The sequence below is a fragment of the Lissotriton vulgaris genome, chromosome 9 (genome assembly GCF_964263255.1).
Source record: "Lissotriton vulgaris chromosome 9, aLisVul1.2, whole genome shotgun sequence".
Classification (NCBI taxonomy): domain Eukaryota; kingdom Metazoa; phylum Chordata; class Amphibia; order Caudata; family Salamandridae; genus Lissotriton; species Lissotriton vulgaris.
The window spans coordinates 249,267,721-249,283,271 of record NC_141697.1 but is presented as its reverse complement, the minus strand read 5'-3'; the positions used below and the strand labels follow the sequence as shown (position 1 = coordinate 249,283,271).

Below are 15,551 nucleotides of genomic sequence, written 5' to 3'. Positions count from 1 at the left end.
CCAACAACACTAGTATTGATGAATTACCTTTGTAGGCTCGCATTAGCAGTGTGTCCAGCATGGTAGCCAACGCAGTCTCTGTCTCATGGCCGGGGCGGAACCCAAAATGATCCTTATCCAGTAGGCGGTTATCTTCAAGATAGCTTGACAAAGATCTACTAACAGCCTTTTCCAGGATTTTTATAGGGTAGGGCAGGAGGGATATATGCCTAAAATGAGCTGGGATAGTTGGGTCCAGTGAGGGTTTCTTAAGTAGGGGAGTTGCCGTTGCCTGCTTCCATATCTAATCCAATCCTTCCTCCAGTGACTGGCAACAGATCAGTCGCATCCAGGGAAATAGCTCTGGCCCATACTCCTTCCAGATCTTATGAGGAAGGGGGTCTAAGGGGGAGCCAGAAGATACACTAAGAGCAAGGCTGTTAAAAAGCTCTTCTGTGAGAGGTTGAAAACTCTCAATAGATGATACTGCCCATGGTTCCTCCTCAACAGTCAAAAGGAGAGTGTCCTGACTGCTGGCTTTATCCTGAACAAGTCCCCCCCACGATTTTGGCAATCTTTTCTTCAAAGAAGATAGAGATTTCGTCACAGAGCTTTTGTGTTGCAACCACCCTGTTGCTCGTGCAGTCCGGGTTGGAGAGGTCCCTTATAATATTAAAGAGTTTTTGTGCTGTTCGGTGATTGAAGTATAGAAGTGGCATAAAGAGAGCATTTGATTTGACGATGGCCCCTTTATATTTATTCTGCGCTATCTTTAGCAGTCTCTTATCTGACTCTAGATAGGGCCTTCGCTACTTCTCTTCTGCCTGTCTAAACTGATTACGTAGTAATTTCATCTTCTCACTGAACCAGGGGGCTGACGGTTTCCCTCTATTCCCTATCTTTTTCAGGGGTACAAGTTTATCAAGGGTATCTGTGATATAATTACAGTAGGCAAGATAATTCTGACCCACCGAATTACCCGGAGCAAAAGGTGTCTGATTGGTGAAGGTAGGATCCGTTTGATCTTTTGGTATTTTAGACCAGTCTCTTCCCATTCGGTAGGTTGCAGGACAGGCATTTTTATTTACATGAGTGGATATAGTAATCTTAAAGTGGATTAGGGAGTGGTCAGTCCACCATTGGGGTAGTATGCCAGTCACCTCTGTCTCAGTCTGATTAGCAAACACAAGATCCAACACATGTCCACCTGAGTGGGTAGGTTTAAAAACCAGCTGATCAAGGCCGCAGTTCTCACGTATATGTTGCAGGTCCTTCAGATGACTCCCTAGGGTCCCATTGTCCCATTGGTTAAAATCACCTAGGAGCAGCAGTCTGGAGTGGCTCAAGGCCAGGGCGGTGATAATGTCAAACAACTCCTGATACTGCGTATCTAGGCCTGGAGGCCTATAGCAAACCATACCGGTTAGCACCCTTCCTTTAGTTTCCTGCAGGGTGAAGCCCAGCAGTTCTATCCCTGCGACCTCATCGATCTGAAGGGGAGCAAAGTTCCACCTCTCCTTAAATATGACTCCGACCCCCCTCTTCCCTGGGACCTGGGTTTATGAAACATCTTGTACCCTTCAGGGCATGCAAAGCCCAACTCAACAGAGGAGTCAGCACTGGTCCAGGTCTCTGTGATAAAGAAAGCATCCAGGTCCATATCTTATAACAATCCCGACATCTCCTGATGGTGTTGGACCAGGGATTTACTATTAATCAGGCCACAGGCCAGGATAGCGGAGGTCTGTGGACGATCTTTTATTAGGCTCGCCCCTTATCCCCTTTCCTATACTCAGTAGGGCCTCCTTGGAGTAGTTTAATCTGGCAGGGATCAAACCGGCATTATTCCTGGCACTGGGTGCGGCTGGAGCTCGGACGGGCGCAGACGGGCTTATCTCTGGCGCATCTCCGGCGCGTCGCTGCACGCAAGCGCTGCACGCCTGCTTAAATGGAAAATGGAGTCCATAATGCTGGACCAAGAGCATTTACGGCATATGATGCTTCTCTAAGACCTAGGCTTGACCGTCTGTGTCCGAAGGTCCAGCCGTACTTACACATGAAGTACATATAAAGGGGGGTCCCCGTGGAGGAGAAATGTGTATTGTAAGTTACATACACGACAATTATTCAAAAATCAATAAAGCACAAGTTATGTAAACGAATATCAGATTGGCATATATTATTTAATGACCAATGGTTTGTGAATATCAGGTGTAATACAAAAATCATGTAAATTAAGAGCCCCAAGGGGGGGAAAAAAGGGGAAGGGAAGGGTAGTGCTCGAGGAAGTGTAGAGAGGTTATAACACAGTATAAAGAAGTAACAATACAAATTGGCACAGATTATCAAAGGATAATCAAAATACAAACGTCCCAAATCAGGACTAAACACTAAAACACACATATAAACAATGCATTTCAACGGTCACATCTAATTATTAGAGAATTAAGGGGTGTGCCGGAATGACAAATTGAAGAAAGAACAGTCGACGTTTCGACCCCTATCTATAGGCCAAATGTAGTCCTTTTACGGGGTCTTCATCAGGACGTCAAATTGGGGAAGGAAGGTGGGGCCATTCATGGTTGGAGACCCAGAAGGGTTCAATGCATAAGCAGAGGAACCACGCTTGACGTCGTGGTCAATCTGATGGGATGGACGTTTAAATTAATTAGGAGAAACCACAATCTATAGGTCGTAACTCAGACCTGCAGAAAATGATGGATGCACAGTCCTTGATATACAATTAGAGGTGTGTGATTTACCGTTATAAAATCGGCTGAGGCTGTAAGTGGTATAGTCTCAAAGTGACAATCAAATCCGGTAAAGATGTATTGTTTCAACTTGCACAGATAATTATGCTCGCACTTGGAGATGCGTGATTTCACCGTTATAAAATCGGCTGAAGTCTCGAGGTAACAATCAGATCCAGAAGAGATGTATTCTTTCAACTTGCAAGGATGGATATGCTCGCAAGTTCAAAGCGGCAGGTAACAATACGGCGCCTCTCCGTGAAAATTGTAAACCCGTGTGCAGCGTGGAGCACATTCAGATCGGTTTAGAACACAAGTGGTCCGGTTTCATAAAATGCGGCACAAAAACTGCCAGTTGCTCGCATCCCGAACGCGAAATCCACGAAAGTCACCTGACTGCGGATTTCGCGTTCGGGATGCGAGCAACTGGCAGTTTTTGTGCCGCATTTTATGAAACCGGACCACTTGTGTTCTAAACCGATCTGAATGTGCTCCACGCTGCACACAGGTTTACAATTTTCACGGAGAGGCGCCGTATTGTTACCTGCCGCTTTGAACTTGCGAGCATATCCATCCTTGCAAGTTGAAAGAATACATCTCTTCTGGATCTGATTGTTACCTCGAGACTTCAGCCGATTTTATAACGGTGAAATCACGCATCTCCAAGTGCGAGCATAATTATCTGTGCAAGTTGAAACAATACATCTTTACCGGATTTGATTGTCACTTTGAGACTATACCACTTACAGCCTCAGCCGATTTTATAACGGTAAATCACACACCTCTAATTGTACATCAAGGACTGTGCATCCATCATTTTCTGCAGGTCTGAGTTACAACGACCTATAGATTGTTGTTTCTCCTAATTAATTTAAACGTCCATCCCATCAGATTGACCACGACGTCAAGCGTGGTTCCTCTGCTTATGCATTGAACCCTTCTGGGTCTCCAACCATGAATGGCCCCACCTTCCTTCCCCAATTTGACGTCCTGATGAAGACCCCATAAAAGGACTACATTTGGCCTATAGATAGGGGTCGAAACGTCGACTGTTCTTTCTTCAATTTGTCATTCCGGCACACCCCTTAATTCTCTAATAATATGATGTGACCGTTGAAATGCATTGTTTATATGTGTGTTTTAGTGTTTAGTCCTGCTTTGGGACGTTTGTATTTTGATTATCCTTTGATAATCTGTGCCAATTTGTATTGTTACTTCTTTATACTGTGTTATAACCTCTCTACACTTCCTCGAGCACTACCCTTCCCTTCCCCTTTTTTCCCCCCCTTGGGGCTCTTAATTTACATGATTTTTGTATTACACCTGATATTCACAAACCATTGGTCATTAAATAATATATGCCAATCTGATATTCGTTTACATAACTTGTGCTTTATTGATTTTTGAATAATTGTCGTGTATGTAACTTACAATACACATTTCTCCTCCACGGGGACCCCCCTTTATATGTATCACATAGTGCCCAGGTCCCCGCGACTGCATGGGTTTAACCCCCTTTTTGTAAAGTACTTACACATGAAGGCTCACTTTTATTGTGAACGTGCTAAACCCACTACTTATGAAAGTGTTTCGTCCATAGAATATTGCATATATTTGGAGAAGTGTGGCTCAGGGGTTAGAGGCGGCAGACCCGGAAGCTGAGATCAGTCCTGGACCAGGGTTCAATTCCCCGCCTCGGCGGGTCTTGGGCTAAAAATTCCACGGACTCGATAATTCTCGCTCCGGTGCCTTCTCGACTCATGGGTTCACACTCTGCGACTCTGGGCAATAGCTTGCTTAATCTCCACAACGGCCCCTTGCGGCGGGATGCCTGATTTTCACCTTGTGGATACCTGCTGGGGCTATCACACAGGGGAATATCAGGACAGGTTCCCTAAGCAAGCGCCGGGACACCCACTGCGGGTAGCTGTGCGCTATATAAGCTCAACTACATTTACATTTACATTTACATTTAGTTGATTCCAATGTATTTGACTCAAACTTGGTTCCCTGTCCTGCAGGTATTGCATCTGTGACACCTCTCCCCTTATGCATCCTGTTAATGCCTTAAGCTAGATGGCAGTTGAGGGCAAACATCATAAGTTGTCTCTCCAAATAAGTCTACCAGTAGCATCTCAACAAAAGCTTTTGGCTTGCCCAGAGAGATTATACCCGACAGGTCTCCTTTGCTCCTTGAGCTTAGAACAGGCGATTTCTGTGGCCTTCTCCAGTTTTAGCTGGTTTTTAAATACAGGTGGTGTTATCCTCCTCGATGTTTACAACCTATATCTCTGCCTCTTCCCGTCTTATGGTTCGTCTGTGAAGCCACTCTTTCATGTGATCTAAGATATCGCTAAAGTTGCCAATTTGCCATCTATACATTGCAGGCTGCCTTTCATTTCAAACCGCATTCAAGAAGTGTCATGCCTGCTTTCCCATCTAGGCTGTTTTACCCTGATTTTCTCACCATCTTTGTCCATTTTCCCTTTGCATACTGCTTCAGTTTTCAAATATCAATTTCCTCTTTTTAGTGTTTATTTATTTAAAGAGATTTATATAGCCCTGGCAAGACCTGAGAGTATCAGAGCTCTTTACAGACCTAGTCAAGGTAGTGCAAGAAGACATTGGTTACAGAGTGAAAAACAAGTTGAAAGACAAATCGGAGCAATTCTTAGAGATAAAACAAAGCAGATAGTATGTAGTTTGAGGACAAGATTCCAGTTGTAGGCTAGGTTTTAGAGTCCACAGAGGGTTGAGGTGCTGATTGAGGAGAATCTCTTTAAATTGTCTTCTGAAGCTCAAGAAAGAAGGATTCGCCCTGATTTGAACTTGGAAGGAGTTCCAGATTTTGGGGGCATTCCCCGAGAGGGAGCATGCACATTTTTTTTGTTTCTGTTTTTTGGGTGGAATGTGAAGGACTTTGTTTGAGGAAGGCAGTTTTGAAACGACAACGGACTTTAATCGGGAGCCACTTTTGATTTTTTTAGGGAGTGGGATATTCAACTGTCTTTTTTACTCCAATTACTCCAATGACCATCCTTGGAGCTGCATTTAGTGTGCTCCTAGGGGGACTAGGTGCAACTTTGCAGTGCTAGTAAGGGTGGCATTCACGTAGTCCAGTCTAGACCGCATCATCAATTGTGTGGCAGTTTTTAGATCATTCAGAGGAAGACCTTTATCTAGTGTTGGAGTTTTAGGTTGTAGAATGCACTCTTCACTGTATTCTTTATGTGTAGGCTTATGCTCAGACTGGGGTCCAGGGTGATCCCCAGAGATTTAACTGATTCAGGAAAATTGATTTTGCAGTTAAAAGCATTGATGCTATTTATACCGGAGTGGTTGGTCCATTGTTGGAAAGGAGAATTGATTTCAGTCTGGTCTTTGTTTAGTTTCTGGTGGTTGTGGGAGAGGCAATTTTGGCCTTTGAGAGTGGAGTTTAACTGACGTGCGTCCTCTAGAGAGGATATTTCTTGGTAGGGCTGGGTGTCGTCCGCATAGATGTGGTATGAGATGTTTGCCTGTTTCAGTATGGTGGTGAGGGGTCCCATATAGTTGTTGAAGAGTGTAGGTGAGAGAACTGAGTCTTAAGGTACACCTCTGGTTATGGCAGACGTATCTGAGGTAGAGTTGTTTATTTTTATTAGCTGAGAGCAGTTGTGTAGAGATGAGGTGAACCATTTGTGGAGGGATTCCAAATGCAACTTGTGTTTGTGTTGAAGGCCGCTGATATGTCTAGGAGGAGGAAGAGGAGGTAGCATCTCTCCGTGTCCAGAGATTTGTGTATGTCATCTGCCATATCAAGTATAGCGGTTTCTGTGGTGCATCCTTTCCATAAAGTAAAGAAGATTGTTGGAGTCAATGTTGGGGTTGATTTGGGAGAGAACGCGTCTCTCTAGAATTTTTGCCAGGAAGGTAACGTTGGAGACAGGCCTGAAGATGTTGAGGTCATCTGGGTCAGCACTTTTGTTTCGTGTCTCCTTTGCCCATGTTCTTTATCAGATTTCTGAGATACAAAGATGACGGTTGCATACAGGAAAGTTTGTCATGGGGGGCCTCACACTCCGCTGTCAGTTGTAGACTCTGTAGGTAAGCACGTTGGTGCAACAGTGCACTGACCTGTGCTGCCTCAGAGATGAGGGAAATGTGCTTTCTTCCAACAAAGTTGAAGGTTCCAAATGAATACTCGTCACTACCGACGTGCTCATCATGTGGACAGTGACACCCATACCTTGGAATCTACTCATTCTAGTGCTAGCGTGAGGTTCTAGCATGCAGAGTGTTGGAGAAAGGTAATCCCCAGGATCTTGAACACGGCACAAGATATCTTGGGACCCAGAATAGCTGTTATTAGCCTGTACAGTCTCCTTGCTCTGTCAGTAGATGGGCCAATGCTACTGTCTTTCTGTCTTCAAGATGACTGCTACATTCACCAGGTCACTTGCTTGTCGGGCCTCATGGCACAGATGAGGATCAGCTCTTACAACTCTCCACTTTCAAGGTGGTAGGATTAACCCAAGTGCCATGTCACCAAGGACACAGATAGGGCCTCACGCTCACGGGCAGCTCCCGTCACGGCTGGACCACTGAGGCCACAATCCACCTAGCGGCCACTTTTCTTCTGGGCATCACCATGGCGCATAGTGCCAGCACAGAGAATTTTTCACTACCCCCAGCCATCAGATATTCAGGCATACTGACCCCTTTACAGGACCGTTCTCATTCTTTGAATTGTTGGATTAAATTATATTACAGGCTGTTGTTGGGTGTAATGTAGCACCTCACTAAGTGGTCCTCTTAAATCCGCTTTGGCTACGCTCCCCTCTTCTACCTTTCTTCTCTCTTTCTCATCCAACCAAGGAGTAGGAATGACTGCACAAACTGGACCCAAAACGTGTGATATCCTATTACATTGTCCTCACTCGGCATAACTGAGTGGAAGATCGGCTCTTTGTGGGAGCAAGGTAGGATGATGTGGTGATTATATGCACCAATTTGAGATGGGTCATTCTTGGTGTCAAAATCTTCCAAGGTCTGGCTAAGAGACTTTCCAGATGGCATTTGTGCTCATTCCATCAGGGCTTATTCCAAGAGATTTCCAGGGACATTCTTTTTGCTGACATTGGTCTGTCAGCAGTGTTTGTCTACGCAAATGTTTGCAAAGCACTACTGCCTGTGGTGTTCTATGATTTCCTCAGTTAACCAGCAGTACTCAGTCCCACCGCCCAGAGAAGAACTCATTAATATTGATACGTTAAGGTCTTTAATTACAGTCCTCGCACTTTACCCGTTTGGTTTTCCTTTCCCTTCATAAACTAGAAAGCAGATCCTTCAAAATACCTCTCAGACGATCTTTAGAGTATCCCAGACAAATATGGCAGGGGCAGTTTCTGAGTTTATGTTGAAGAACTTCACCATCTTGCCTGTGACATAAGTTGGAACAAGCTCATATAGGAATTTTTCCTATGTAGACTAAAATCAAAAGTTGCTATGCATTGCCTACGACCTACATCCATATGCATTCCTGTGTGATAAGACAAATGTCCTGCAAGTTAGTAGCGCAATGACATTCGCTCCTAAATTAATTTTCAGAAAAAATCAATACTAATGATGGCTGTACTTGCATGAATGAAATAAGTAAACAGGCACCTCCTTTTTTCTCTCCCTCCACATATCTACTAGTTTATTTGCTCATGAGCCTTTGAAGGTCTTCCTAAGATGTTTCTATCTCTGATAGAGGTCATGACCTCCTGAAAATTGCCTATCATAATCTGGGGTGTTTTATACTGTGCCAATGCTAATTGTAGTGGTTAGGCACCCTTGAAATAAACTTAATATAACACCCATGTTACCTCTTCTTGCTGAAGCCACCAGCCACCTTGCTTTGGTACCGGATTGTATTTCCAAAAGGCGCGCACAAACTGCTCTTCATTTACAACATTACCAGAATTGTAGCCTGGTATGAATACTAGTATTTGTCCCACCCAGGGAGCCTTTATCATACACTTTTCTTTGCTAGGGCAGAGTTATATTTCCTCAAGTAGACTATGATTTGCATCAGAAAGCCTAGGAACCTCCTTTAAAAGCCTAACATTAAAGGGGATATGTAAACCCTTCACATTTCAGGACAAGAGCTATAATTTAACCTCTGTCATCATGGTCTATCTTTAGAGCACCAACATTCTGAAAATAGAAGAGGACTACTTTTTACCCTTCCCCCCCCCCCCCCCCCCCCCCCACTGCTTCTCCACTTTCATGAACTCGCCTATCCTGCTGAAGGCCTTCATTCCTATGATGAGGAAAAACCACCCTATTCGTGAATTTACTTACCCCATCTACACTCTGCATTCTGTAATGTAACTAAAATTGACCAATGTTACTAGACAAGGGTGCCCGTTGTCGCCCCTACTCTTTGCACTGGTGCTAGAACCACTGGCCATCCTGCTCAGAGCAACGCCACTGTTCCGGGGCATCACTTGGGAGGAGGGCTGGGAGGATAAGATCTCCCTGTATGCAGATGATATGCTTATTTACATGGTTGACCCTAACGACGGGATCCCTGCCCTGTTGCGTCTCTGTGATGAGCACGGGAAATCGTCGGGGTACACCCTGAATTGGTCTAAGTCGATAGTATACGTGCTTAATGGCCTGGCACCACTGTTACAAGACGACTGCCCCCTGACATTGGCGACCACCTCCTTTAAATACCTGGGTATTTTCATCACGAATACTGCCGCGGGCTTCTATGCCGAAAATTTAATGCCACCCATGGCTCGCCTACGTGCGGACGTTAAACATTGGGCAACCTTGCCACTGACCCTCCTTGGGCGGGCGGCATTATATAAAATGATGGCCCTCCCCAGATTTCTCTATGTGCTGGAAAATACCCCTTACATGGTTACACCGCGTTACTTCAAACAGGTCGCAGCACTGGTCTCCAACCTACTGTGGAACAACGGTCCGGCTCGAATAGCACATGAAAATTAGTGAAAAGTTGGTATGAAGGGGGGATCGCGCTACCCAATATTCAATTGTACTATTGGGCGTCCCAACTTAAGATAATTAATCAATGGATCCACGTCCCACGAGGAGACCCAGCGTACAAGGCGGATTGGTCGCAGTTGGGGACGGACGGTATGCTCTCCGTGTTGTATAATTTGTCACAAGTTAAAAACCTGCTCGGACCGACCCGTCATACGGCGGCCTTGTGGCATGCAGCACAAACTCGGCTGGGTTGGAAGGGGAAAATTACCAAGATGACACCGTTGTGGGACACGAAATCACTAGGAAACTTAAGGGCATGCAAGGGGTTCGCACAATGGGATTGCATAGGAATTTCCACGGTAGGGGACCTTTGGGACAAAGGCGCGGTAATTGCGTTTCCACAGCTCCAGCAACAATATGGTCTGGGCCCCACTGAAACATTTAGATATGTGCAGATACGTCATGCACTGCTACAAGCGATCCCGCCTAACACCACAATACCAGAGTCATCGCCACTAGAAGACAGACTGCTGACGGATTTTATGGAACAGAAGGCAACCTCTCTCACATATAAAAAGCTGGTTAACAACCTGGAAGACCCCACACAAAAACTTAGAGAGAAATGGGTTGGGGAAATAGAAAAGTGGATTAATCAGAATGGAACGAGGCACTTGCCTCACCGAGGGAAGTAATTATCTCAGCTAGATTCAGGTTAGTGCAACTCAAGATTCTACATCGCACTTACTACACCAGAACACTACTTCACAGAATTCAGAGGGCTCCACAGCCCTTCTGCCTCAGAGGTTGCGGGGAGGAGGGGACTTTGTTCCACACATTATGGGAATGCCCCCGGATCCAAGAATTTTGGAAGCAAATTATGCGCACTGTCTCCCAGGCCCTCAAACTTTCAGTCCTGCCTGAACCCCGTAAGTGCCTATTGAACATTTGGGACCCTAATGACCTGGACAGATATGGACTGATATGGGCCACGCTGGCCGTGACAGTGGCCAAGCGAGACATTGCACAAAAATGGGGCGCCCCAGAACTGCCTACGGCGGCTAGGTGGATCAGGAATATGGATTTGCTGATGGTGAAGGAAAGGGCAGTTTACGTGCTACTGGCTTGCCCCCGTGGATGGAACAAGGTTTGGGCACCCTGGAACATCTACAGGGGAGAACCATGTGCACCTTTACCGGAAGACGAAGACTTGGACTCAGAGGAGGAGGAGGAATAAGGGGGCGGGCCTAGGTGAAGGGCTCCTGTTAATGCCGGGGTGGTGCATGAATGCAGCTATACCATTGACCGCATTTCAGTCCAGTGTAGTGGCTAATGACTGGATTTGTGCAGATGATACCTACTGATAAGTGATGACATTAGTTGGGTTTTCTTGTCTCTTAGTTAGTATTTAGTAGAAACAGTTAAACGTACTGAAGATCGACAGGTCACAGAGTGAATGATGGGTTAGTTATGTTGTGATCCACAAACTGCACTGAATGGTCACTAGAGGCACCCATCCGTGTCTCTGTTAGGTCAATACTTGCACCATACCAGAATGTGATTTATCTACCCGTTCCGCTTGACAGTAACTGCAAGAAATGTGATATTGACCTCTGAATGTGATATTGTGGATATATTTCTGCCTTCATGTTAATAAAGATTTTCAAAAAAAAAATTGACCAATGTTTTGGTAATACCAAGAGCTACATGATGCTCCTTGTTTAGCCGCTAGTGTAGGTAGCACAAACCATTTAAAGCACGTGTAGCAGCTGATCTGAATCAATCATGAGTGTTATGAATTGTGTACATCTAAGTTTGGTGCATTATTTCAGGTAGATGACATATCTCACCTGAACTTTAGCCACAAGTTCTCGAAAAGCTTCTATTCTTTGGTAATTAGCGGTCTTTCGTGGTATTTCCAAAAAAGCAGCACAAGATTTTAGTCCCTTTATTCATGGTCCCCAAGAAGGACAGAGGCCTAACCTCTGTTCTGGATCTATACCATCTAAATCTGTTCATCTGGCAAAACCAGTTGAAAAAGCTGCCCCAGACCCACATTCTGTTAGTACGGAGTCTGAATGTACACTGTAAGTGAAGGAAGCCATCTTGTTTGTATTTTTATTTAATATGATGGCTTCAGAGAGTACAACTAAGAACATTATCAAATCCTTTGGAATATACGTAGACATATCCTAACCAACTAAGGCGATCTGACATGTTGTCATTTTTGTTGATGTCTACTTAGATGCTGCATGTCCATATGGCGTTGTTGTTTATTTGCTTATTCTTATACTGATGTATCGAGTCTCAGAACCATCAAAATTGTAAAAACCCAATAAAAAAATTCAAACAAAAAAAACATTATCAAATGTTCTCAAAGGGGTTTGCTACTAATGATTCAACCTGGCATTGCCTTTCATTAAGGTATTTTTTAATAGTTTAGAAATTAAAGCTTCAGTTTCTTAGATGATTCTGCTGCTTCATGAACATGCATGAAACTCCGTTTATCTCTCCTCGATCTATTTTCTACATTCTATGTCTGTGTTTGCAGGATTTTTCTGAAAGGCATTCATATTTTGAGGCCTTTGTTTGGCTTCATTGATCTGAGACACTTGAAGGTTAGCCTTCTGCCTCAACCAGAGAGTTTAAGTTGTAGGTAGGTTTTCTCCCAAGTACCACAAATATGTTTTGTTAGTCGGCGGCAAATTCTTGTCGATAACAGCCACAACATTAGTGGTTGTTTGTGTAGGTGGTGGCATTAATTAGGCATTTGATAACTTGGTGTTGGTTTTCTAATGACAGGATTAAATTACCATTTGGACTTGATGTATTGCTCAATTCTTTCCATCCTATCCTGTGTATTGTTACAAGAAATCTATTTGTGTTTCTTTACTTTACAAAAAGAGGAGTATTTTATATTCCATTTGCAGTGTAAGTTTATCTTTGTATCTACCTTGACACTGTTGATATTCACTGCTTTGCTTTCCAAAGGATTTAGGAAATATTGATGCCTCCCTCTGTTTCCATTTTATTTTATTCACTGTAAATTTTAGAGGATTGATATGTGTCTTGTAATTACTGCCTGTTCTGAGTGTCCTTCTCCTACTGGATGTCCACTACCAATAAGGAAGTCCAACCCAATGAAGTAACTTTGTTTCTCCCTTTTATTCATTGGTAGTACTTTCATTGAAAGAGTGACTGCTTGTAAAGTAGAAGTCCACTCTTTCTAGCTGTACGCATTATGCCATGATGCACACTCAGTATGGGCCAGATAAGGGTCCAAATGCATCTAACATGCATTAAGTGCTGGATGAGCTATAGGTCAGCTCACAAATAACAGCAATTGGCATAGCAAACCAGAAGGTACTTGCATTGAAATGGAAAAGCAGGTTTCTTTTCATGGCAAGCGAGAGTTGTTTGTAGTAGAATGCCAATCCTCCCATGCATCCCACAAAGTGTCGTAAGCACTTTTAAAGAGGTAACACACTGGAAAGTAATGTAGTCTCTATTTGTTCTTTTTCTTTCAGGCTAGCAAAAGTGATTCAGGGGCTGCACAGCTTCTGCAAGAAAAAGATAAATTTATTGTAGTTGCAAAGGAAGAGGCTGCTGTTGCAAAAGAACAAGTCAAACAGTTGACCCAGGTTAGTCTTCTGAACAGAATATGGAGCTGATAAACTGTGTATTAAAAAAAAAGATAATCATAGTCCTTTTCATATATTTGAGTTAATGTTGTGAAAAAAAGGTTTTCTTTCCTTCACATTTCTTTGTATGCTTGTATCCTTTAACGTCATTGATGTAGTTTGTAAATAAGACTGTATTGAGTTATTGTTTCTTAGTCATGCAATAATGACTTCAGACCTGTTGAGTACTATTATTATTAGCCTCAAAACTGTATTGGCTGCTATGTTACTCAGTTCCTGCCTGTAATGTAAAGGCATATTTTTTTAATGCAAGAACATACCCTTGTTGATGTTACTTTACATATTTGAAGGCCTCTTGCTATGTCATACCTTGCTACACTAATGTAATTCTCTAGCACTTTATCACCAGACAGTGTCCTGGTGCCCTGTAATTGAGGAAGAGAGTCTGCATCGTCTTCTGCTATCGGGGCTCATACCCTAGTTACCAGCCACATACAAGTGTGGTCAATCTGGCATTCCTGAGTGTGATGGGAATTCCACAAAACAATTACTTTAAGTTCAGGGAAAGTGTTGAAAGCATTTAGATTCAGTGCATGTTAGTTCATTAGTTGATGTTGTAATGGAAGTGTTAGCCAGCACGCTAAACGGAGATACATGTTGACAAGGCGTTGTCACCCTTAAAACGGACACTGGTTCTTCTGCTCTTAAAAGTGCATGGATCAGATTATATTCCCTTTAAGAACTAGAGATGGGTGAAACATTTTCTGACACTAACAGCCCAAGGACTGTGTGATCTAACCATAAGAGACGAGTTCAGATATCTCAGTACCTTAAGGAACTTGAAGTCCTGAAGAAGTGACGTCCTTAAAATAACCTCAGGAATGGTGGCGCATACCCCCCTTTTTAGGTCTCTCCTAGCTATCGCGTAAGCGATCGCTATGAGAGAGGTTTAGTAAGGGGCACCAGAAAATGCTCCCAAAGACCTTTGGAATGCGGTTTAGGGCCAGTGCAGGTGAGGTATTCAAGCGCAAAGCTGGCATCTGGCATGGACTTGAAAGCAGCAGACTGCTTTCGCCAGCGTGCGCTCGGCCTTACTTCCTGCTCCCCCTCTTACAACAATTAACTTTCGTTATCGCTCACACCCCATATTGCTCGTTCCCTCCCACCCTTCCTTTGATGTCCGCTTTTCTTGTTGTTTACAAACCATTGCGTTGGTTCACTCACTCACAATTTACAATTAGAAAACACGCACGCCCCGCATGACTGCCCTTCTTCCTGTTTTCATCATTCATTCATACTGTTTGTGACTAAGAACCCGAAACTCACTCACCCTGAGAATGGAACGTGCACACTGTCGCAGCAGAGCGTTTACGCACTGATACGGGAGCATGCATATTCTAGTATCAAAGCACTTACACTGCTGCAAGCCTCACACTCCTGTACGCCTCACACTGCTGCACGCCTCACACTGCTGCACGCCTCACACTGCTGCACGCCTCACACTGCTGCACGCCTCACACTGCTGCACGCCTCACACTGCTGCACGCCTCACACTGCTGCACGCCTCACAACACCACCGCATCACTCAGGGACACCACCGCATCACTCGGGGACACCACGCATCACTCGGGGACACCACCGCATCACTCGGGGACACCACCGCATCACTCGGGGACACCACCGCTTGCCCCAGTATTGGAACTTTCATAGATTCCCATGTTTTGTATCATTCCCCATCGTCGCAATGGGAGCCTCGGTAGTATCACAACCATAGAAACAAGAGAAAAAATAGGCCTAGGCCTCATCTCCTTTTGTATCCTATCACCCTCTTTGTACAAAAGAGACCAAACTTTTTGTCAGGACCAATCAGAGCAGCCTCACCCCCTAGAACCTTCCTGAGAGAGCTCAGAGCCTAAGATTTTTCTACCGCACGTTGTGCTAGGGAGTCTCCACTGAGCTCTGCTCAGTTTTTCTCATTCTAACTGTTTATTTATAAAGGTTTCTACTTCATTCAGGACATGTCTGACAAGAAGAAGGCCTTATTCAGGTCCTGTGCGTCTTGTGGAAAAAAGCGTCTTTTTTGTGGAGGATAGGCATGAAAGCTGTATCTATTGCTTATACCCTGACCACAAGGCCACAGACTGCAAAATTTGTAGAACCTTCTCTACTAAGACACTTCGTGACAGAGAGGGACGGCTTTTGA

The 15,551-nt window shown here is 44.3% G+C and overlaps 1 protein-coding gene across 16 annotated transcripts in view; it reads left to right on the top strand.

The window, feature by feature from the left end:
- The window catches only part of KTN1 (kinectin 1), a 467,921-nt gene that overhangs the window by 105,345 nt on the left and 347,025 nt on the right, over positions 1 to 15,551 (top strand). For all 16 annotated transcript variants that reach the window (XM_086937462.1, XM_086937458.1, XM_086937457.1 and 13 more), the window contains exon 6: positions 13,235 to 13,348. In XM_086937462.1, coding sequence (XP_086793588.1) covers positions 13,235 to 13,348 — 114 coding nt within the window. The remainder of the gene's footprint in view (positions 1 to 13,234; positions 13,349 to 15,551) is intronic.